At 35.9% G+C, this 24,443-nt stretch overlaps 1 protein-coding gene and 1 pseudogene across 1 annotated transcript in view; one reads left to right on the top strand and one right to left on the bottom strand.

Moving 5' to 3' along the window:
* Positions 1 to 12,017: 12,017 nt before the first annotated feature.
* The window catches only part of PDE149 (integral membrane TerC family protein), a 35,372-nt gene continuing 22,946 nt past the window's right edge, over positions 12,018 to 24,443 (top strand). The window contains exons 1-8 of the mRNA XM_088097318.1: positions 12,018 to 12,360; positions 12,442 to 12,516; positions 12,964 to 13,082; positions 13,179 to 13,255; positions 13,667 to 13,754; positions 13,901 to 13,981; positions 14,076 to 14,132; positions 14,501 to 14,582. Of these exons, the coding sequence (XP_087953444.1) occupies positions 12,243 to 12,360; positions 12,442 to 12,516; positions 12,964 to 13,082; positions 13,179 to 13,255; positions 13,667 to 13,754; positions 13,901 to 13,981; positions 14,076 to 14,132; positions 14,501 to 14,582 (697 nt within the window). The 5' untranslated portion in view covers positions 12,018 to 12,242. The remainder of the gene's footprint in view (positions 12,361 to 12,441; positions 12,517 to 12,963; positions 13,083 to 13,178; positions 13,256 to 13,666; positions 13,755 to 13,900; positions 13,982 to 14,075; positions 14,133 to 14,500; positions 14,583 to 24,443) is intronic.
* Positions 18,314 to 23,440, bottom strand: LOC148194251 (uncharacterized; annotated as a pseudogene).

Raw genomic sequence — 24,443 nt, 5'->3', positions numbered from 1 at the left:
AGACACATGACGGGTGACAAGAAAAGGTTCATAAGCTTTAAGAAAAAGAAGCAATTGGAACCAGAGACATTGGAGGAGGAAGTACCTTGACAATCAAAGATGTGCTATATGTTGAAGGACTAAAGCACAACCTCCTAAGCATAAGTCAATTATGCGATAAACGTCTCAAGGTAACTTTTGAAAGTGATAAATGTATTGTTATCAACCCATTTTGACTTAGAAGCTTGCTTGAACTCATGTTTTTAGTTTAGTTTTGTGAATAAGTGAGTAGAGGGTATACTTAATGATTTTATCACTAAATTCCCTTAATTTTGTAGGTTATTGGTATGATTTGGAAGAAGAGAAAAAGTATCAAGGAGTTAGAACTCAAGAGGGACATATAAAGTACTAGAGAAGAAGGCTGAAGAAGGTCGCAGGGCGCCTGGTTGCCCCTTTAGGGGCCCTCAGCGTAGGATGTCAAGCATCACCGCCTGGGCGCCCTATTAAGGGCGTTGAGCACCAACTTCTTTGTGCCGCCCACCGCCTGGGCGCCCTCTAAGGGGCCTTGAGCGTCACTCCTCTCGCAAGTTCGCCCGGTTGCCCTAAGTAGGGGTGTTGAGCACCAACGTTATTGGGCTTGGAATTTATTTTTGCTCTATTTAGGAACTTGCACGCCCTAGGGTTGGTATGTCTTGATGGCTTGAGCATAGAAACACACGTTTCACCCCTTTAGAGGAAGATTTGGGGATGCGGGAGCTCTCTTCTTCAATTTCTACGCTTTTTCTATCTCTTTCATTCCATTGTACACCTAGTTTCTTGATGATGATGGAGAACTAATCTTATTTGTTGTTGGGGAAGATGTAACCTCTAAACTCTCATGTATTTGAATTTGTTTTGAATTATTATATGCTTCTTTCATTAATTGTTAGGGATTTTCTCCTTTTCTCTTTGCTTGTTATGTTTTGATCATTCATGGCATGATTTTATGGTCTTCTTTGTTATTGGGAAATACCTATAAACCACGATCTGGAGAATTTCTCCCAAAAGCGATATTGCCCAAGGATGGGGATAAGATGTTTGGTTGTCTTAAGCTTCTGTTCGTAATGTAGAATTAATTATTAGGGATGCAAGGGATTGTGGTCTAATAATTAAGGATATGATTTCTTCGCCGAGGGATCGAGTTTTAAGTAATCTAGAGAGTGACATTAACAATTGAATGAAGAAGATGAATTCTTATATGCTTAAGAGTAAGATGAATTCTTATGTTTAGCCTCAATTGATCAATTTGCATTCATATTTACTTGTATTGCATTTGCATTTAAAAACCAACAAAATACTTTTCAGTCTTAATTAGTTAAGTAATTATACAATTTTTTAGTGTCGTGAGTCTTCTGGGATACAATACTTGGTCTTACAATTTTATATTACTTGATACGATTTGGTACACTTGCCAATGTGTTAACACATTTCATTACAAGGTGTTAGGCATAATAATATCTATTTGATTGACATTGAAAGTGCATCTAGTCATAGTATAACATGTTTAGTTGAAAAGGAAGAAAATCCTTGACTTTGGCATAAAAGAGTTGCACACATACATATGCAACATTTAAATAAATTTATTAAATGAATCAAATATACCAAAATAATTTTGGGCTGATGCAGTTAGTACTGATTGTTATGTTCTAAATAGGATGCTCATTAGACCAATTTTAAAGTTAACCCCTTATGAGTTGTTTAAAGGTAGAAAGTCAAATGTTTCTCACTTAAAAATATTTGGGTGTAAATGCTTTGTTTTGAATAATAGTAAAGATAACTTAGGAAAATTTAATGTTAAATATGATGAAGCTATTTTTTTAGGTTACTCACTAACTAGCAAAGCGTACAGGGTATTCAACAGAAGAGCATTGATAATTGAAAAATTTGTGCATGTTGTTTTTTATGAAATAGTGGACCTTTAGGAGAACCCTCTTGAGTCAAATAAGCCAATTGCAGGTGATGAAGATTATCTAAGAGAAACCCTTGAAGAAATGTATTTAAATGAGAATATTCCCTCTAAAGTTCCCTATGTGCAACAAGAAGATGATCCTAGAAGCTAGCAACAACCACGAGGTCTTTCTATGGACAACATCAATGGAGATATTTCAAAAGGGGTAACTACTAGACGAAATTTTAATAATTTTTGCTTAATTGTTGTCTTTGTTTCACAGATAGAACCCAAACACATTGTTGAAGCTCTTCAAGATGACAAATGATGTATAGTTATGCAAGAAGAGTTGAATCAATTTGAGAGCAATGAAGTTTGGGAACTCATTCCTAGAGAAGAGCACTACCAAGTGATTGGTACCAAATGGGTCTTCAGAAACAAATTGGATGTGGATGGTCATATCACAAACAACAAAGCAAGATTAGTTGTTAAAGGCTACTGCCAAGAAGAAGGTATTGACTATGATAAAACCTATGCACCGGTAGCCAAGTTAGAAGCTATTAGATTATTACTTGCTTATGCCCCTTTGATGAAATTTAAACTGTATCAAATGGATGTGAAAAGTACATTTTTAAATGGTTTCATTAAGGAGGAAGTTTATGTTGATCAACCTCCTGGCTTTGAGGATTTTAAGTTTCCAAATCATGTTTACAAATTAAAGAAAGCTTTGTATGGCTTCAAACAGGCACCTAGGTCTTGGTATGAAAGACTTAACAATTTTTTGATTGAAATATAATCTTTGGGTCAATTGATAATTCCTTATGTGAAGGGTTTGCTAGTATAATGCAAGGAGAATTTGAAATGTCTATGATGGGGGAGTTAACCTTTTCCTTAGGATTACAAAAAAAAAACAAAATGGATGAGGGAAGCTTTATTTCCCAAACAAAATACTATAGAGAAATCCTTAAGAAATTTGGAATGGATACTTCCAAAGAAGCCAACACTCCCATGGGCACCTCTTGCTATTTGGACAAAGATGAATCAAGGGTAGAAGTAAATCAAACTATGTTTAGAGGAATGATAGGATCTTTGATTTATCTTACAGCCAATAGACCAGACATAATGCAAAGTGTCTTTGTGTGTGCTATATATCAAGCCAATCCCAAAGAATCCCACCTTGTAGCTGTTAAGAGAATAGTGAAATATCTTAAAGGCATTACTTCATTTGGGTTATGGTATCCTTCAGATGCAACACCTAGTCTAATAGGTTACTCAAATGCTGATTATGAGGGCTGTAAAATAAATAAGAAGATCACTAGTGGAACTTGTCACTTTCTAGGTTGTTCCTTAGTTTCTTGGCACTCAAAGAAATAAGCGTGTGTAACCTTGTCTACCACAGAAGCAAAATACACAACTTTTGGAAATAGTTGTGTCCAAATACTTTGGATGAAACAATAACTTGATGATTTTGATATCTACCTTAGTCACATTCCCTTAAAATGTGACGACACAAGTGCCATAAACTTAACTAAAAACCCCATAATGCACTCTAGGACCAAACATATTGAGATTAGACATTACTTTTTAAGCATATACAAAAAGGTGATTGCATCATAGAATACATTGACATAATGCATCAATAAGATGATATTTTCACTAAGACATTACCCAAGGATAGATTTTAGGACCTTATAAGAGATTTAAAAGTGTTAGATATGTCTTAGGATTAAAATTTGAGTCAATTTTGTGTTTTTCGTAAATCACCGCTTAAAAATCGATTATCTCTAGGGCATAATCAGTTATCTTTGAACTAAGAATTATTTTTGATTCGTAATCATCGATTATTGAGTGTCATAATCGATTATCTTGGGATTTTACAGCAACTAGGGTTTGCATTCGGTAATAATCGATTATTTGAATCAATAATCTATTATCTGCGATGTTCTGGGAAAATGTTTGGAAATGATAATCGATTACCGTTAGTGATAATCGATTATCACTCGACGTTATTTCAAAAAACTAGCCGTTGTAACGGTCCAAAATGGCTATAAACGGCCATAAATGGCTAGTTTCCTTTTCTCTCTATAAATACTGCCTCGTAATCGATTAAAACTCACACTTGCACCTAAACTATGCCCTAATTAAGATCTTCCAAGCCTCTCAATCTCTTACATACTCTTTGCACTCTCTTCTTCCCATCTCTTTACCCTTCCAACTTCATGGTTGATGCTTGTAGAAAAATGCCTACCTGAAGAAGAACCAGGTTCTTCCTCCTCTCGCCCTCGTGCCACTCGACCTGCAACCATTGAAGAGTGGATCTCTGACACCGAAAAACAAATAGAGTTCTCTACCTTTTGGATCGAAAAAAAGATCATTTCTTGCAAATATGTTAGATCGGGATGGTACAGGTATTATGACTTTCAATTCCCAATCCTTTTCGAAGATCAAGGGCTGAAACATCTCGTAGAATAATAAGGTTGTATTTATCTTGATCTCATAAGAGTCTTCTACTTCAACCTTCGCCTTTGTGATGAAGTAGCTACTACCAAGGTAAAAGGTATCAACATCATCCTTGATTATGATATTTAGGCCAATGTGCCATGATGCCTATTCGTGTGATGACGTTGTCAAAGTTCCTCTTGGTGTACCGGGATTCAACCATCTACTTGCTTTTCAATCATTTTTAAGAAACACTTAACAACAAACCGGAAGAAGACAACTTCTAGTGGGAGGCTTCAAATTTGAAGAACGATTGTTCATTATTTGATCGTTTGTGTTCTATGCCCCCAAGCCACAAATCATGCTCAATGCTCAAAACAAGACCTTCTCATTATCTATGGGCTTCTCAATCACATTCATATTCATTGGTCTTCTCTCATTATGGATACCATGATGAAAGCGCAATGCTATCCCGTCTATCACCTTCCATATGCTATGCTTGTGTCTCACATCCTTGAGTACAAAGGAGTAAATGTTGATGGAGAAAACACACGTTCCATTTGAGCTGCTGGTTTGGAAATTGGTGAAACCACACTGCGACTAATGGGCTTTATGGCTCGTGGAAACATTTTTGTTCACAAAGACGCATAAGATAATGACGATGAAGAAGAAGATATAGATGCTCATATGGTAGAACCAGTCAATGTAGTTGATTCCACTAAAGTTGGTCCTTCAACTATTCCTTCATCCTCTTCTTTCTCCATTGAAGAACATCTTACCAATCTCTCGCGGCAAATGGATGAGCAATCTTCACCAAACAAGGCATGAAGAACTCCTTGAGATGCATCAATCTCATTATAGCTATGTAATTGAGCGCCTTGAATATTTTGATGTTAGGCTTGAAAACATTGAGGATTGTCTTAACATCCAACCTCCTGATTTACCACTTAGCCCTGACTTTTAGGTTTAGATGTCATTATGTTTGAATCCTTGTTTCTTTGTATTTCCTACATTTTACTATTCTCATCTTTGACTTTATGGAATCTAAACTTTATTTTCTTGGATTTGCATCATTATTTTGTTGAGTGGGAGCATAATTTGAGGGGGAGCCTCTCCTTCTTATAAGCCTTTTAGCTTATGATAAAAAAGGGGGAGAAACTATATGCGTTGTTATTGTTTAAAGCTATTAACCTCTTTATGTTGTTTGTAAGTATAAAACAATGTAGATAGTCATAAATGCTTTTAACAAAAAGGATTTTTTTATCATTATAAAAAAGTGGGAGATTGTTACCTATGTGAAGCATTGTTGCTTTGAAGTAATTTTGATGATGATGCACTTGAAGACTTGAAGAACCTATACTGTAAATGTTAAAAGCACTTTCTGTAGAAATCATTTGTATAGGAATTATTTTACAATTGTAAGCACTTAGAAGTTTCATAACTTAGTGATTTATTATGGCAATAATCGATTATCATAGGGGATAATCGAATATCACCGTAAGTTTTGATATTGTCCAAGGTTCGGCAATAATCGATTATCACTATAGATAATCGATTATTACGCTTTCCAATGTAAACACCTTAAGATGTTAGAGATACTTAATGAATTAATTAAATTGCGCTTAATTGGAGGTTTTGTTGTTTGCTTAATATAATTATCATGAGTAAACATTTAGAGACATCAGAGATACTCAATGAATTGATTGATTGGTTTGATTAATTCAATTCCATTTAGAATTTTGATGAATGATAATTATTTTTATATAATTTGGATGAATGATAATTACAAATGAACTATAGAATCAATATTCTTAAATTATTTTTATTCACACTCTTTTAAGCATTGTATATATCAACAAACCTCATTTGCTTGATTATTTTATCTGGTTTTTTCTTTTAAGAAGCCTCTGAATTTGGAATACTGAGATTGCAATTAAATTTATATGGAGACAACTTTGGATTAACTAACCCTGTATATAAGTAATTTCTATTGACTTCTTATATAGTATACATTTTTAGACACATTGAATGATCTACTTCTACGATAGATATTTATTCATTCATTAAATGACTATCATTACGTTTAACGTCTACTTTTTAATTTGATTTAAAAGCATAAGTGATTAAATTTGATGCCTTTGCTAGAGAACTCGATTTAATTTCATTATCTAGTTTTCTTTGTTTTGCCTACATTTTTTTTTCATTCCTAATTTTGTTTTGTTAATTTCGATTTTTTTTTAAATTTTGGTGCCATAAAAGCATTTATTGCTTCTTTCTTTTATAGTGTTGAGTTATAGGTGATATGGTATGACTTCATACTCGTTTAATATAAGCTAACATGCATATCTCATTCCACATATCACTTCATATATAACATTTAATATAGAGACTACTAAAGTATTTGTTACAATATTCTTGTTTTCTCATTTTAGTTTTTTGTTTTAAATTTTGTGAATATTGATTTGGCTTAAGTAATTAATTAATTATATCATGTACAAAATAACGATTTAGATTCATCTTCATATGGAATTTATTTTTCATTTCAACATGATCAATAACATAATTTTCAAATGTGATGTGATGTTTTTGGCAGTCCTATTATTATGATGAATCTGAGTAAGTTCAATCATTCTTTCAGCAATATTCAATATAAAAAATCAATAAATTATACAACATAAGATAAGTATTACTCCTAGTTTTGAAAAAACATCTTTAGAAGAGCTTGTGCGGTAAATAGGTTAATTAAGGCATTGTATGAAGGCTAGCATAGATGTTACTCGTTATTTTTAACAACCATCTTTGTAGTAGTTTGTTAGGAAAGTGATAGTAAGTGAAATGAAATTTCAACATAGTATAGAGGCTAGACTTATAATAATAGGAAATCAAGTTAGTCAATTAGTTATGCATGAACTTGTACAAGATGTTGATCTTTTTCCAAGGAGTGTAAGTATAATCTCTTTTGGCGTGAAGGAGTTAAAGAACTTGTATTGATAGAATAGGACAAAAAAGAAAAGGAGAAGAAGAAGAAGAATCTGAAAATTTAGTAGACAATAATTTTCTTTAGTTTCTAAAAGATTTATATTTATTTGATCTTATTAATTACATTAATACTCACCTTGTGATTCATAATTTGATTCCTCTTTGTGCAAGGCATATATTGAGATGGTTGAGTTTATATTATCTAATGTTCTAAAAGGAGATGATAATTGTGATACAATTTTTAATATTGATGTAGTAGTGTAGTTAATTGAGTTAGATAATAAAAGCTTAACTATAATGTCTACTAATGCATCTAAATTACTTAATTCACACACAACATCTTTTCCATATTTGTGTTGTTTTAATTGATGAAGTTTTAAGAATACAACCTTATTCAAGATGAAGATTGAAGATGTAAAGTCTTATATGTTTAGAATGTCTTTCTGATTAGATATAATTGTTTTGATTAAAGTTTATCTTCCCTAAGTTCTATTTTAGTTTTTTATTCAAATAAACATCTTGAGAAAAACCAGTTGAAATTGTTTTTGAACTTATGTTGTTATTCTCAACTTTTGTGTGGGGTTGGAAATGGCCTAGGATACGTGGTGGCGACGAAGGAAGCCGTGAGTTTCAAGTACGAAGTGTTAGTGATGGCTTTAGTTGGGTGTTGCGACGATGAGCTACATATGTTCTCTTTCTCTTCATTTTCTTCATCAAAGACATGAGAGGCCTCCCCTGATTCAAATGTGCTAACAACTGGCGAGCTCCTCCTTCTATTTGTAGTAACCGACAATTCACGCCACCAACTCGGATACGTTGATGCGACCACTCATAAACACCATCAAAGGACCCACTTATGCCGAAAATGAGTAATCACAAAGCACCTTCCATGTTACCGATTTTCTGCCGAGGGCTTCTTCTCTATGCATGATCTTCTTTTCAATGCATCTGTTTTGGCTAATTACCTGAGTGAATGTTGTTGCATAATTGTGTAAATGTTATGACTATGTGAGGAATTAGTGCGGTGTTGGAGAATTGAATTCGAGAAGACAAAGATAGTTATGGAAACAGTGTATATATGAAGATGAAGATGTGGGTCTGTATTGGTTGATGAAGGACAAGAAATTAGGGTTGTGTTCACTTTGGGAGAATGCACTATTTGTGAAGAAGAGGAAGGCAAAGGATAGATTCATTATGTTCACTTCACTTGAATTGTGTTGATTTGTGGGTGAGAATTTGAGGGGTGAAGATTAAAAGCAATCCCTCCTCAGATGAGAGGATTTGAGGGATGAAAAACAAAATTACAAAATAGCCCTTACTAATAATAATAATAATAATAAGGGTTAAATATGTTTTTCGTCCCTTAAGTATTAGTGATTTTTGGTTTTAGTCCCTACTCAAAACTTTGATGGCTTTTAGTCCTCATAGTATTGAAACATGTAATATTAGTCCTTAAGAATGGACGGCGTCAACTTTTTATTGATCTGGAAAACGGCAAGGCCACGTCTTATGACAGCTTGCCTCTTCACTCTCTGCCACGTTGCTTGTGCTTAAACTTCATTCATCTTCTCCGGCAGAGCAATCACGGTTTCACTTCTCGTGCACCATCACCCCAATCGCGCAACAGCCCCAACCGCAGATCAAGCAAGCATCTCCATTCTTCACCTGCAAAGAATCAAACAACTGAGCCCATTTTTCTTCCTCGCGAGTCATCCATGGCATTCCCAGAATCACCTGAAACTCAGACAAATCCAGAAAACACGAGCAACCCCAATCCCAAATCGCATCGTGCTGGAACACTGAGTTCGCTCCGACCAATCGAGAACCACGACCAAGCGAAATCCCAAATCGCGAGTGTTGCGACGAACCCTAAATCGTCTAAGCCTCTCCGTCGCGCCTTCATCTCGCAAGCTCCCCTGCACCGACACAACTACTTGTAGAAGTTGTCTTTTATGCTACTGTTGTTTACTTGTGGAAGAATGTTTCTCTGTGCTTTTTATTTTTTGGGATACAATTGTATGTGCATTTTTCTGCAACTTTCGTTACTTTCATGATTAATTGGCTACTTATCCTTTATTCTATAACTTGCAAGTAGTAATTAATTACCCCGTGTTTTAGGGGCCGACTTAAATCACCATGGTCACAAAGGAGAAGAAAACACGTTCTGTCATCTCATCAATGCAAATCCTTGTTTACAAAAGATGGTAAATTCTGTGATGGTGGAAATAAGTTCCTTGATTATACTTTTTCATCATGTATATATTTGAAATTTATTCAGATAAAATTTATACAACTGCTAATTATACTTTAAACATGCAGGTATGACTTAGGCAGCACCAAGGGTGAAAGAGATGTTATAAGAACTCAAAATAGGTGGGAATGCAAGTTTTATCTCCAAATGTTTGATTCATTTTATTGCTTGTGCTCAATCCATCATGTCCTGTTAGACTTAAAATGTATATTGTTTGGATTTTTTCCTTCTTGGGAGGGGTGTTAACATCATTTTAATTTTATTCGATATCTTTATACACAGAAAGCAGTATGAGAAACTCCGCAGACAATGTCGAAGACTCATCAAGCAAAGTAATGTCGAGGTTCGTTCATGGACAAGTCGAGGTTTGTGAGCTTCGTCAAGTTTCCTAGAGAAGGAGGAATGGGGCCTACAAGGTTGCACCCTGCTAGCCAGAAGAAGAATCCAGCTTTGCCCCCAACTGAGATGATGAAGAAGCAACATGACATATACTTAAGAAGAAGACGTGGTCTCGCCGTTTGCCAGATCAATAAAAAGTTGACGCCGTCCATTTTTAAGGATTAATATTACATGTTTCAATACTATGAGGACTAAAAGCCATCAAAGTTTTGAGTAGGGACTAAAACCAAAAATCAGTGATACTTAAGGGATGAAAAGCATATTTAACCCTAATAATAATGATAATATAATAATAATAATAATGATACAATTTTTTTTCATGTTAAAAATTAATTTTATTTTTTTCTCTTATTATTATAATTTTTACAATTATATATAATATTAACAATTACAATTTAATATTACTTTTACTACTAATGATATTTTAGTAATCTTCAATTTTTATTAATTAAACATTTTTTTTATTTGTCACATTGGTCAAATTCTACATTAATTTTCACAAACTTTACTTATAAATTCATTCTCACTTCCTCCAAACCCCTTCAAAAAACAACAATAAAGTCACTTTCAAAATCCTCTCAAATTCATCTACTCACTCTCGTCCAAATCAATCCTTTAAAGTGAACACACCCTAGGAGAGAAGAAGAGAATCCCCTAGTTCTGCGTGAAGAAGAAGCTGCTTTGAAATGCTCAATCTTGACTAATCTAAAGTATCCGATCCTGGAATTTATTTTAGACTACTCAATCTAATATACACATGTTGTTTTTAGATTAGTCAACCCAAAATACAATATCAAATTTGAGAATACTTTCCAGATTGTCTAATCTATCAATCATTTCTCAATTTTAGATAATATTATAAATTTTTGTGTTTTATTAATGTTTTATTTATTTTATTAATGTTTTATTAAGTGAGGATGTAATTGATGCATTTTTTAAAGGATGGACTAATTTAACTTTTTCGAACGAAACTAGGGACAAAATAGGGTATTAAGCCTTATTTATATTGATGTCATTTAGTTTATTTCTAGTTATGCACTACCGCCCTTTATTTATTCATATTTATATAATTTAATTTATCTTTAGTTATGCATTGATAATTATTGTTTATTTATATTTATGTCATTTAATTTATCTTTGAGTTACACTAATCCTCTTTATTTACTTATGTTTATGTAATTTAATTTATCTCCACATCGGTCTTTTTCATATATTTATGTTTATGTTATCTAGTTTATCTCCAATCATGCAGTAATCTTATGCATGGACCATATTTATTAATTCATAATTATTTTATTTATATCTTCATATAGGCATAGTCGTCTTCATGAAATTTAATTTTATGTTATTGAATTTATCTACATTTATGTATTGTTATTTATATTAATTTACATTATTTATTTATTTATTTGTATGTGATATTTTAACCAATATTTAGTTATTAATTTAAGAATTAAATCTGATTTTAGTATCTCAATTTTTATGTAAAGTAAGTTTTACTCATGTTTAAAACTTTATTTGTCGAATAATAAGATAATGAATTTGGTGAAATAAAATAAAAGAAAATTAATTTTTTTTCCTATCTAAACCTTATACTTAGTTCCAAAATCCAAATATATTAAATTTCTAATCGTAGGACTAAGACTCGCTATTCCGAACAAATAAAGAAAAAAAGTCTTTGACACACAATTTTATTTTATTTTTCTCTAAAGCGAATTAATAAAAACTCAAGAAAAGCTATACTATAAAAGAAAATAAACATATATTTATTTTTTATTTTTGAGAATAATTAATCTAAAAATCATTTTTCGATTCTATTTGACTCTTATAAAATCATTATGAATTTCACGTTTTAGGAAAGTAAACACTTTTCATTTTCTTTTACATGTAAAAGCGTTTTTATTTGTTTTACAATAAGCTAAAATTTTTATTTTCTTCCGTAATTAGCTATTTACTTAAAATAAATGATAACCGTCTTAATAATTATTTAAAATATTACATAATAATATTTGTAGATCTCTGTTAAAACAAAGCGGTGACCACACCTGATCGAAACACAAACACTACACGAACCAGGCAGAAACAACAGCTTATCCCTTTTACAATTCTGGTCGAAACACAGCTGTGGGAGAAGAGCACCACATCAGAGATTCCTCCTATATTCCTTCTCTCTCTCTCTCTCTCTCTCTAACTTTGGTTTCATTGCTGTGTTGTGTGGCAACTTGTGTTGTACCCATCAAGAAGTGTCCCAAACCCAACCCCAAAGTTATGGGATTGGCCTCTGTTGCTCACAACGGCGTCCGAATTCCATTGAAGTTGGATCACATTCGCAGGCTTTCACACTCTGCTTATGCACTTCACCATCCCATCTCTTCCTTTTGTTCAGGTCTGCTGCTACTCTCTCTTTTCTCTTACCTCAAACGCAAACGTACTCATATCATTCAAGGGTTTTCTTTGTGTGTGGCAGTGTACCATCATCGACCTCCTCACCCTGTTCCCCTTTTAATCTCCAGACGAATTGGGCAAGACAATTATGCCTCAGGTGATGACCCCTGCATTCAGAACAAGGAAATTTGTTTGCTTTGTTTGCTTAGGGTGTGTTTGATTTCTATTTGGTTTTAGTTTTTGAAATGCTACTAAATAAGACTGCCCATAAAGGTATTTGAAGATGAGGGGGCATCACCGTGTTTTGGTGTTTAAAACATTTGTTTCCATAATGATTTTCAAAACTTAATAGATTTTGAATAAGAATTTATCATGAGTAGTCTGGAATTCTTTTAGAAAACAGCTTTTAAAACCAAAAAGGTAACAGGGAATCAAGCATGCTCTTATTCACTTCAAATTATGTATAGAAATCCATCTTCGTTGGAGTTATACTCCCATGTTGAAGTTGGAGGCTAAACTATTCATTTCTGATCCGTGTATTATATATAATATATAATTTCTCTCTCTCAAAAGAATTGTAAGTGAAAATCGTATGAATTTTCAGAGGTAAAGAGGATTAATGCTCAACCAAAGGATGACATTGGCAATATTGACAAATCTCCTTCTCAGGAATCTCTAGCGAATGAAGATTACAATTCCTCCATTAGAAATGTAGCCTTATGGGTGGGCACACATCTACTATGTCTTTACTGCTTTCTTTTACAATTTCTCTAGTTGTATAGAATTAGAATTACATCAATTGTGTAAGATTTCTTGTAGGTCTGCGCTGCGGTGGCATTTGGTGTTGGTTTGGGTTTTAAGGAAGGTTTTGACAAAGCATCGGAATTCTTTGCAGGGTACGCTGAATAATTTAATTTCGTTATCAACTAGAAAGTTGGTCCAATTTTACAGTGCTAGAGTAATTAAGGTTCTGGATGAGTCAAAGTTTGATATCATGCAAAGTTTCTTGAAGATTACTTATCATAGGGTGTTTCTGATGCCTTCATCTCTCTCTCCCTCTCTCTTTTCAATATGCTTCTCCTGTTCCTCTATATTTATGCCCTCTGATTAAGTACATATCCTAGAGATTGATCAAACACCGATTTTTGAAGTTATAGCATATTGGATGCTTATTTTGGTTTTATGAACTCTATGTCTATGGTTTGAACCTTGCTGGCACCACTTCATTTCTCTCTCTGGTTTGCTTTCACTTTCTTGAGTGATGTACTTACTGGAATGGTGGCCTTTGACTTTTATGTATTTCTTAGGTACATATTGGAGCAAAGTCTTTCTGTAGATAATCTCTTTCTCTTTGTTCTGATATTCAATTACTTCAAAGTGCCGGTTACATATCAGGTGATGTATAGAACTTGTCGCGGGTAAACTATGAGCAATTTCAACTTCTTGTTCTAATGGTTCTCAGATTATGAATTTTTAGTTTTATTATAAAAATTAATAAAACTGTTAATTGGTCATTTTCCCTTTACTTATTGAACTCACAGAATCGTGTGCTCTCCTATGGTATTGCTGGAGCAGTTATCTTTCGTCTGACGTTAATACTTATTGGAACAGCTACCCTTCAGGTGTGTTTCATGATGGATATATTTTCCATATTTAACCATTTTCAGTGACTTTTATAATTGTTGCTGATCATCTTGTTCATTATCATGCCATTAGAGATTTGAAGCAGTCAACCTTCTCTTGGCCGCAATATTACTCTACTCATCATTTAAGGTGATGTTCACAGTATTTGAAATTTGGATTCCATCTATTGATCCTTATAACACTATCCATGTTCATGTTTGTCAAGGAAACATGATCCTTAATAGCTTAAGATATTAGACAAAAGCATATGAATGTTGATATTATACAACGATTAAAGAATATTTCCATTTTATAATTACTTTTAAAATTCAGTTTAATTATGAAGGAGTGAGAATCACGAGGATCACAAACAAATCATCTAAAATATTAAACTTTTAGACGGAATCACTAGAGTATTTTTATCTCTTACAATATAATATATTAGGAGGTTCATACTTGTGGTATTTTCAATTCTATGCACTGGTTTTAATCACAGCATGTTATTGTTTTATGAATAGTTGTTTTCCAGTGAAGAAGATGAATCCGACTTATCTGATAACTTTGTGGTGAAGACGTGCCAGAAATTTATCCCTGTAACAAGTAATGTTCTCTAATCATGATTATTTATTTCTCTCGTAGTTCGATAATTCAGTGCTGATTTCTTGGGTATTCTGAAATTGAATTTTTATTTATATTTTGAAAAAATCACAAGAATTGGTGGAAAGCTTAATCTGACTTAGCTAAAATTGAAAATGGATGTTTAAGCAGAAATGGCGGAATCAAAGTTTAATTTGCCAATGGTCTAGAAAATTTTAGTTTTTTCTTATGGAATTGTGTATGTCCATATAAGTGTAACTCATGTTCTTTGGTAAATGCAAACAGTAATTTTGATTTCACAAGTACTATATCATAGTCTTAAATTTAGGAGAGAGAATATATTTCTTATTATTTGTCTCCTTACATGCATTGGATATATAAACAAGAACTTATTGAATGAACAACGTATTCTACGGAACAAATCCTTGAAATTGTGGGATTGTTATTCTAGTAATAATAGCAAGATACACAGAATATAACAAATTAAATACATGGGAATAATATCTAAAATTTCCTAAAATATATTTTGACATTGCCCCTCTAGCTGGTGAATAAGTGTTTTTCATTCCTAGTTTAGATATAATTCTTTTAAAATTACTGTTGCTCAGTCCCTTGGTGGGTATGTCTACAAGTTGACCTTGAGTGGACACATATGGGATGCAAATCAAGCTTTTCTTTGATAAAATGTTTGTCCACCTCAATATGTTTGGTTCTATCATACTGTACTGAGTTGTGGGCTATACTAATTGCAGATTTATTATCACAATATAGCCTTATAGGATCATCCCACTTTATCCTTAAGTCTTCCAATATAATCTTCAGCCATAAAAGTTCACATATTCCTTGGGCCATTGCTCGACATTCTACTTCAGCACTAGATCTAGCTACCACACTTTATTTTTTGCTCTTCCAAGTTACTAGGTTTCCACCAGGAAAGGTACAATATCCAGTAGTTGACCTCCTATCCATAGTTGAACCTGCATAATCAGCATCTCAAGACTAGCATTCTTATATCTTTTGAACAAAATTCCTCTTCCTGAAGTCCCCTTTTTAAATACTGGACAATTCTAAGTGCAACTTGTAAATGTGCTTCCTTTGGTTGATGCATAAATTGGCTAACTAAGCTCACAACAAAGGCAATATTTGGCCTAGTGTGAGATAGGTAAATAAGTCTTCTCACAAGTCTTCGGTACGTTTCTTTATCCACAAAAACATCCTCCTCTACACTCCTGAACTTTATATTTGGATCAATAGGTGTACTTGCTGGTTTGCAGGCTGTTTTACTTGTTTCCTTAGCAAATCAATGATATATTTTTGTTGGGATATGAAAATTCCTTTATTGGAATGGGCTACTTCAATCCCCAAAAAATATTTTAGGTTCCCTAAAGTCTTGATTTCGAATTCCTTGGCAAGGTATTGGCTCAACCTTTGTTGTTCCTTTTTATCATTTCCAGTAATAATTATATAATCCACATAGACCATTAGTATTGTTACTCTCCCTAAATCAGAATGTTTGATGAATGTTAGAATAATTACTGTTATATATCATCGTTAAGGCTTGTCTGCTAGACCATTAATGAGTCGTACCTAGTTCTGTACCTAGAGGTCTAGTGTAGACTCTTGATGTTCCACGTACTCTTGTGTTTTCAATATATATAGAAGATAATGAGAGGGATCTGTTAAGCCCTCAAGAATATATTTTCTCAGTTTTAATCTCAAGTTGGTATCAGAGCCATGGTTAGAGCCTATCCTAGCGATATTTCTTGTTTCTTGGGCATTTCTATTCCACCCGCTATTGGGCCATTATCAGACCATCCAATCTCTACTATCCCGCACGAGATGTCTATACCTCGGCGTGAAGGGGGTGTGTTGGAAGTCCCACATCTACTAGAGATAAGGCCAAATTTTAATATATAATTGAGGTGCAAACCTCATCTTACAAGCTGTTTTGTGGGGATGAGTTAGGCTTAAAAACTCACCTTCTAATATGGTATCAGAGCAGGTTCATCCTGCTCTGGTTTCTGTCCTGGGTTGTCCACCAGCATTGTCATTTCTGTTCGCATCTGTCCGGTACCCTTTGCCGTTGTCCGCGGTTGTCTTGTCACTATCTGCAGCTGTCAACTGCAGTTTGAGGCTCTTCAACTTGGTTCTCTGCCATCTCACATCTGTCCGCCGTCCGCCGCCGTCTGCCGCCATCTGCCGTCACTGTTCTGTCCCGCGACCACTGGATCTGGTTCGTCTCTTCATGCGACGACCACCCCCACCGGTGCCAGAGTCTGATTCTCCTCCACGCTCTGCTCGTCGGAAAGTCACCGTGACACCTCCATAGCTGTCACCTGAGCCTCCTTTCTCTGTTCTGACCCTCAAAACCTTACTTCATTGAAGTCCAGAAGCTCCCCTTGAAGAAAACCCTAAGAAACCCTCTAGGGTTTTCTGGTTCCTCACTATCGTGCTTTTCCTTCTCCTATTTTTATCAAGAATGGCGTCTGGAAGTGTTCTTTCTTTCTCTGGAAGTCCCTCAATTACTTTCGAAAAGCTAAACGGAAAGAATTATCTGTCTTGGTCTGCTGCCGTGGAATTGTGGTTCCTCGGTCAAGGACATTATGACCACCTTGAGCAGGATGGAAGCCAAGTACCTTCTGAAAAAGCTGAACAATGGAAACAAGCAGATTTCCAATTGTGTGTCCTATTGTGGCAATCTGTGGAACTCCGACTTTTGATATCTCTTAGAGCCTTCAAAATGTGTCACTCTTTTTGGAAGAAAGCTCAAAGCATTTATGCTAATGATATGCAACGTCTCTATGATACAACAAACAAGCTTGCATGTCTCAAAATGACAAACCATGATATGGTCTCCTTCATGACTGAAGCCCAAGCAGCTGTGGAAGAGTTGAGAATGTTCTTGGAAGTGGACTCTTCGGAAGACATCAAGAAGAAGCTTGACAAGTATTATATGGTGAGGATCCTCCGTGCTTTACATCCAAATTTGAATCATATCAGAGATCAACTTCTGAACAATTCATGAGGTCCCTTCCTTGGAAGCCTTGACCACACGTCTTCTTTATGTTCCAGTGCCTCAATCTCAGGAAGCTCATGAAACAATGGAACCATCTGTCATGGTTGCCACGCGAGGAAGAGGAGGACATGGCACTAGAGGAGGAGGACGTAGAGGTCGGGGACGTCCACAGTGCACTTACTGTAAGAGGGTGGGTCACACCCAAGAAAACTGCTACTCCTTGCATGGTTTTCCTTCAAAAACAGCCAATATCTCTAAGGCTGAAACTCCCACTTCCAACTCCAAGTTCACTGAGGAAGAGTATCAAGAGTATCTGCGATTAAAGTCTAACAGCTTGGCACAATCATCTCAATCCCCAAGTACATCCACAGCTTGCATTTCTCAATCCATGGAAGGTCAAAATTCATGGGTAATTGACTCGGGTGCTTCTGATCACATCTCTGGTGATAGCTCATTGTTCTTAACCCTTTCCCTCCAAGAAAAACCCCATTTCATTACCCTTGCAAATGGTTCTAAAACTTGTTCAAAGGGAGTCGGTCAAGTCTCCCTGTCTCCCTGTCTAACTCTGAAATCTGTTCTTTTTGTCCCTAACTGTCCATTCAATTTAATTTCCTTAAGCTAGTTAACCAAAATGTTACATTGTTCAATAACTTTTGATTCAAAATCTTTTGTTATACAGGAGCGTGGCTCGGGGAGACAGATTGGAGAAGGATATGAAGCTGGAGGTTTATACCATTTTGGATCTCGTCCACGGGTATCCTGTGTTGCAGCTCTTCCTCCTAAAGTGTTACATGACCGATTTGGCCATCCTCACCTGTCAAAGTTAAAAAAGATGTGTCCTGAACTTAGTGGTCTCCAGAGTTTAGAATGTGAGTCTTGTCAACTAGGAAAACATATTAGATCTGTCTTTCCTAAAAGGTCTCAATCAATGTGTAATTCTAGTTTTTCTATTATTCATTCTGATGTCTGGGGATCTAGTCGCGTCTCTTCTTTTGGTTTTAGGTATTTTGTTACATTTATTGATGAGTATTCTAGATGTACTTGGGTTTATCTAATGAAAGATCGCTCTGAATTGTTATCCATCTTCACATCCTTTTTGAATGAAATCAAGAACCAATTTGGTCAAGTAATTAAAATCTTAAGAAGTGATAATGCTAAAGAGTATTTCTCATCCACTTTTTCTGCAATCCTTAGCTCCCATGGTATTTTGCATCAGTCCACTTGTCCTCATACACCCCAGCAAAATGGTATAGTCGAAAGAAAAAATAGACACTTGGTTGAAACTGCTCGTACCCTTTTGCTTGGTGTCCATATTCCTGTTCATCACTGGGGGATGCCATCTTAATTGTATGTTTTCTTATTAATAGGATGCCGTCCTCCTCTCTCAATAATAAAGTCTCTTTCTCCATTCTCTTTCCTAATGATCCTCTCTTTCACACCCCTCCTCGAGTTTTTGGTTATGTATGTTTTGTTCACGACATGCCTCCGGGGCTAGACAAGCTCTCCGCTTGTGCGATTGGGCAGGATATTGTGATGCCGATTGGGCATGTTCTCCTATTGATATACGATCTACTACTGGATATTGTGTTTTCCTTGGAGGAAACATTATCTCATGGAAAAGTAAGAAACAAAATGCAGTGGCTCAATCAACAGCTGAAGCTGAATATAGGGCAATGGCGTCACTAACATGTGAACTTATATGGGTGAAGCAGTTCCTTCAAGAGCTTAGCTTCTGTGACATCCAGAGTATGAAGATGTATTGTGATAACCAAGCTGCTCTTCACATTGCATCAAATCCAGTGTTTCACGAGAGAACTAAACATATAGAAATTGATTGTCATTTTGTTCGGGAAAAGTTATTGTCAAAAGAAATATGTACTGAGTTTGTTGGATCAAATGACCAATTCGCAGATGTGTTGACTAAGTCATTAAGGGGACCTCAGATTGAGTTTATTTGTTCCAAACTTGGTACATACAATCTGTATGCTCCAGCTTGAAGGGGAGTGTTAGAATAATTACTGTTATATATCATCATTAAGGCTTGTTTGCTAGACCATTAGTGAGTCGTACCTAGTTTTGTACCTAGAGGTCTAGTGCAGACTCTTGATGTTCCATGTACTCTTGTGTTTTCAATATATATAGAAGATAATGAGAGGGATCTGTTAAGCCCTCAAGAATATATTTTCTCAGTTTTAATCTCAAGTATGAATAAAGTGTGGTTCCCTTGGCTCTATTTGTAGTTAAGACTTGTCATAACTTTGGTGAATCTCCCAAACCATGCTCTAGGTGACGGTTTCAAACCTATATATTGCCTTTTTTAATTTGCAAACTATGTTGGCCTCAATTTGTCCCATATACCTGGGTGGTATCTCCATGTATATTTCTTCTTCAAGATCCCCATGTAGGAATGCATTTTTATATCAAATTGTTGCAATTCCCAATTGTAGTTCGCTGCCAACGACAAAATTACTCTAACCATGTTCATTTTGGCAAATGGTGCAAAAGTCTCTAAGTAATCCACTCCATATGTTTGGGTGAATCCCTTGGCCACTTACCTTGTCTTATACCTCTCAATAGTCCCATCGGCCTTGTACTTCACAGTATAAACCAACAACCCTTTTTCCAGGTGGTAGGGTGACTAGTTGCCAAGTATTGTTTTTCTCCAACGTCTCCATCTCCAAGTCCATGGTCATGTTTCCATTTTTTGTCAATTAATGCCTCAGATATAGAAGGTGTAGTTGTGGTGTTTAGGCTTGTGAGAAAGGTTTTATGGGTAGGTGAGAATTTTCCAAAGGATAGATAATTTGTCAAGGGGTAAGGTTGTTGTTTGGTGCATGTTCGGGAGGTCTAAATTATGATATATCCGTTGAACTGATTTTTCAGAAGGAAATTCATCACAAGCAGTAGAGTTAGAATTTATAGGATCCAAAGGAATTACCTTGAGTAATGTTGTAGGGTTGGATTCTTGAACATGAGTAGATCTTGGAATGTCCTTTCCTCTTTGTGTGTACACCAAATTTTTCCCAAACTTTGTATTATCATCTAGTTTAGTTGTTGGTCCTGCAGATTGAGGTATTTTATTCACCTCTACTTGTTCCTCTTCAGCTTTAGCTTCACATATAGTGGTAGTATTCTTTTGAATTTTTGTTTCCGGTCCAAAAGACAGATTTGGTAATATAAAAGGCTCAGCTTCCTCTCTTAACATCTCCCCCTAAAGATGAGATTGGTCAAAGTAGCTTACGCATTCATTGAAAGTAACATCTCTTGACACATAATTTTTTGGATGGGGCATGAAAGCACTTATACCATTTTTGTGTGGCTGAGTACCCCAAGAAAATACATTTTATTGCCCTTAGGTCAAGTTTTCCTCTTCCATTACTATGAACATGTACAAAGGAGATGCACTCAAATATTCTAGGTTGAAGGTTATTTTTATGGATTATATGTGTGGGTAGAATGAGTTTAAGACTTCCATGGAGGCTTTGAGGATAAAACAGTAGAAGGTAATCAATTAATCAAGTAAGTAGTAGTGAGAATAGCTTCCCCAAAATCTTTTCGGAACATTATTTTGAAAAAGAAGTGCTCTAGTTTGATCTAATAAGCGCCCATTTTTCCTTTCTGCAATCCCATTTTGTTGGGGTGTGTTTACACATGAGGATTCATGGATTATTCCTTCCTTTTAACCAAAAAGAATTTAGAGTATGATTGAAGTAATCTTTGGCATTAACCTAATTATTTTTATACTAGACATTAATGGGTGGTCCGATAGCGGTCCGATAGCTGGTGGAACAATATGCCCAACAAACAACAAATATCGTTCGGATAGACTCTAATACCATGTTAAGAAGTGGACTTTAAGCCTAACTCAACCCCACAAAACCGGCTTGTAAGGTGATGTTTGCACCCACTTATATACTATGAATTGGCCTTATCTCTAGTTGATGTGGCACTACACACCCCCCTCACGCCGAGATATATATATCTCGAGCTTGGGACTAGACATTAATGGGTGGTCCGATAGCGGCCCGATAGCGGGTGGAACAATATGCCCAACAAACAACAAATATCGCTAGGATAGGCTCTAATCATGGCTCTGATACCGTGTTAAGAAGTGGACTTTAAGCCTAACTCAACCCCACAAAACTGGCTTGTAAGGTAAGGTTTCTACCCACTTATATACTATGAATTGGCCTTATCTCTAGTCGATGTGGCACTTCCAACATTTATATTAACCCCAAATTGATATTTAATCATTGAAACAAACGGTAGAAAAACATAGTTGACTTCAGATTTGTGTTTAAGAAGGAAAAGCCATGTTACCCTTGTACAATCATCTATAAAGGTTATAAACCATTTAGCCCCTGAGGTACTAGGAATATTAGAGGGACCCTATACATCCGTATGAACAAGATAAAATGGAGAATTGCTTACTTTGTTGCTGATAGGAAAATGTACATGCTTGTGTTTGGCAAGCTCACACATCTCAAAATGAAGATCTTTCAGATTTAAATTTTTAATAAACAAGGAAGGAAATATTAACTTTATGACCTGAAATGAAGGATGTCCCAAACGACAATGAAACAATTGGATTTTTTATTTGTTGGCTATGGAGGATTACGATATTAAAGAGTGACTCTCAATGGGCAGATTCAAATCTTCTATGTAGTAAAGGCCATTCCATTCTCTAGCATGTCCAATTGTCCTCCCTGACTTCTTGTCGTGCAATATACAAGAGTTGTGATGAAAAACTACATTACATAAGAGGTCCTTGGTATGTTTTTGTATAGATATCAAACTTGTGGATAATTTAGGGACATGAAGAACATTTTCTAGTATTATGGTTGGGGTTATTTGGACATCTCCTTGTCTAGCTGTAGTTATGAGGGTCCATCAACTATAGAAATTCTTGCTGTTGGGACATGGGGAATATGTGGAGAAGTGTTTAACAAATGGTGTCATGGTCTGTGGCTCCAGAGTCTAGTATCCAATAATGAGTAAAGGGGGTATTTGAGACATTAAATCCACAAGAAAATGGGAAATTATTGGAGTATGTCAATGAACACGTACGTGTGGATTTTTCCAATTTACTAAGAAAGGACCTTACTCTTTCTAACTCCTCATGGTTGAGTTGGATAGATCCTTATTGACTTTTAGGACCAGCAACAACATGAGCTTGCCCCCCTTTCCTTCGAAGGCCTCCTTTGTGTCCCCAATCTTTGCTTTGAAGTTTTCCATGTAACTTCCAACATTTGTCCCTTGTGTGACACGACTTGTTGCAATAGGTACCAAACTCCTTCATTTTTGTTCTTTGTCCTCTTGGAAGAGGGCCTACTTTCTTTTGTTCTGCAGCCCTGGCTATTTCTCCTTCAATAATCATAGCTGAATTATTTGCAATTGGGGTCAATAGCATTAGAATCCTTCTGCTTTCTTCACTTTGAATAATTGCCAGTACTTCATTGAGTCCAGGAACCTTCCCCTTGCCTAATATTTGGATTCTGACTTGATCATATTCTTGGTTTAGGCCTACCAAGAAATCATACACTCGATCTTGTTCAATAATGTATTCTCTTAGAATTGCTGAATCGTCAGAACATTTCACCTTTATGACCCTGTAATGATCTAATTCCATCCATAAAGATTTGAGTTGAATAGCATACTCTGTGACAATTTTAGTGCCTTGTTTGACTGTCATTGTTTTTACTTTCACCTCATAAATTTGGGCAACATCCTTTGCCTTAGAGTAGGTTTGCTCTATTGCAATCCATATAGCCTTCACAGAAGTAAGGAACATACATGTATCACTAATTTCGGGAACCATTGAGTTCCATAGCCATGTCATGATCATGGAGTTTTCTTCATCCCATAACTTGAATCTGGCATCTTTCGTAGGGGCATCATTAGTTTGATGGTTGACCTTTCCTTTCCCTTTTAGAATGGTCTTAATGAGTTGAGACCATTTAAGATATTTTTTTCCATTCAATCGATAAGTTGAATGAACATTCTACAATTCTCCCATACTCTGGAACTTGTCTACATTTTCCATTTCAACCATTACATAAATGTGCAATTAAGGCACAAAATCGAAGATTGATGATGAGTTGCGATTAAACTCTAGGGTTGGGCAACAATGAAGGCTGCGATGGAACTTTAGGGTTGGGCAGCAATGAAGGCTATGATGGAACACGGATAGAGCTTAGGTTTTGTTCCAGCCAGTTCCACAGTCTCCGGTACCCATCGCCGCTGCTGCCGTCGCCGTCGCCGCTGCCACCGCCGCCGCAACTGTAGCCGGAGTTCCAGAATCGATTGACGACCACACCATCGGAATCGTCTCGGCCGGTCGACCACCGTGGTACAAAGATCGCGGTGAACGGACCACCCACGCGCCTCCACGCGCCGCCGCAAAGGTCACCAGATCCGCCGCTTCCCGCCGCGCGTGCCGGCGCGTCGCCGGCGAGATCCGCCGCCGACCAGGACCGTCGTGCTCGCGTCCTCGTCCTCTTTCTGGATCTGTTGTCGTAGCGTCAATCGGAGCACTTTGGATTTTTTTAGGGTTTCTCCCTCTCCATGGCGTCCAACTTGATGATCGGAGTCGGTCTCGCCAGCCAAGTAAAGGACGTCTAAAATGTGACCACTGTGGCAAGCTAGGCCACAAAATTGATAGATGTTATGCGCTTCATGGACGTCCTCCCCGATCACCGTCTGTGGACCATCCTACTTCATCAAATACCATAAATAACCCTGTACTCTTTCAGGAATTTCTTAGATGGTACGAGGACCGTCAGCACTCTAGTTCCACTACATCTGCTTCTGTTATACGCACAAGTACTCCTATGTTGGTCTGATTCACT

This window comes from Vigna umbellata, chromosome 8, assembly GCF_029865625.1.
Source record: "Vigna umbellata cultivar VRB3 chromosome 8, Vumbellata_1.0, whole genome shotgun sequence".
In the NCBI taxonomy this organism is placed as follows: domain Eukaryota; kingdom Viridiplantae; phylum Streptophyta; class Magnoliopsida; order Fabales; family Fabaceae; genus Vigna; species Vigna umbellata.
Note: the sequence above shows the minus strand (reverse complement) of the source record. Positions and strands in the feature narration are given on the sequence as shown.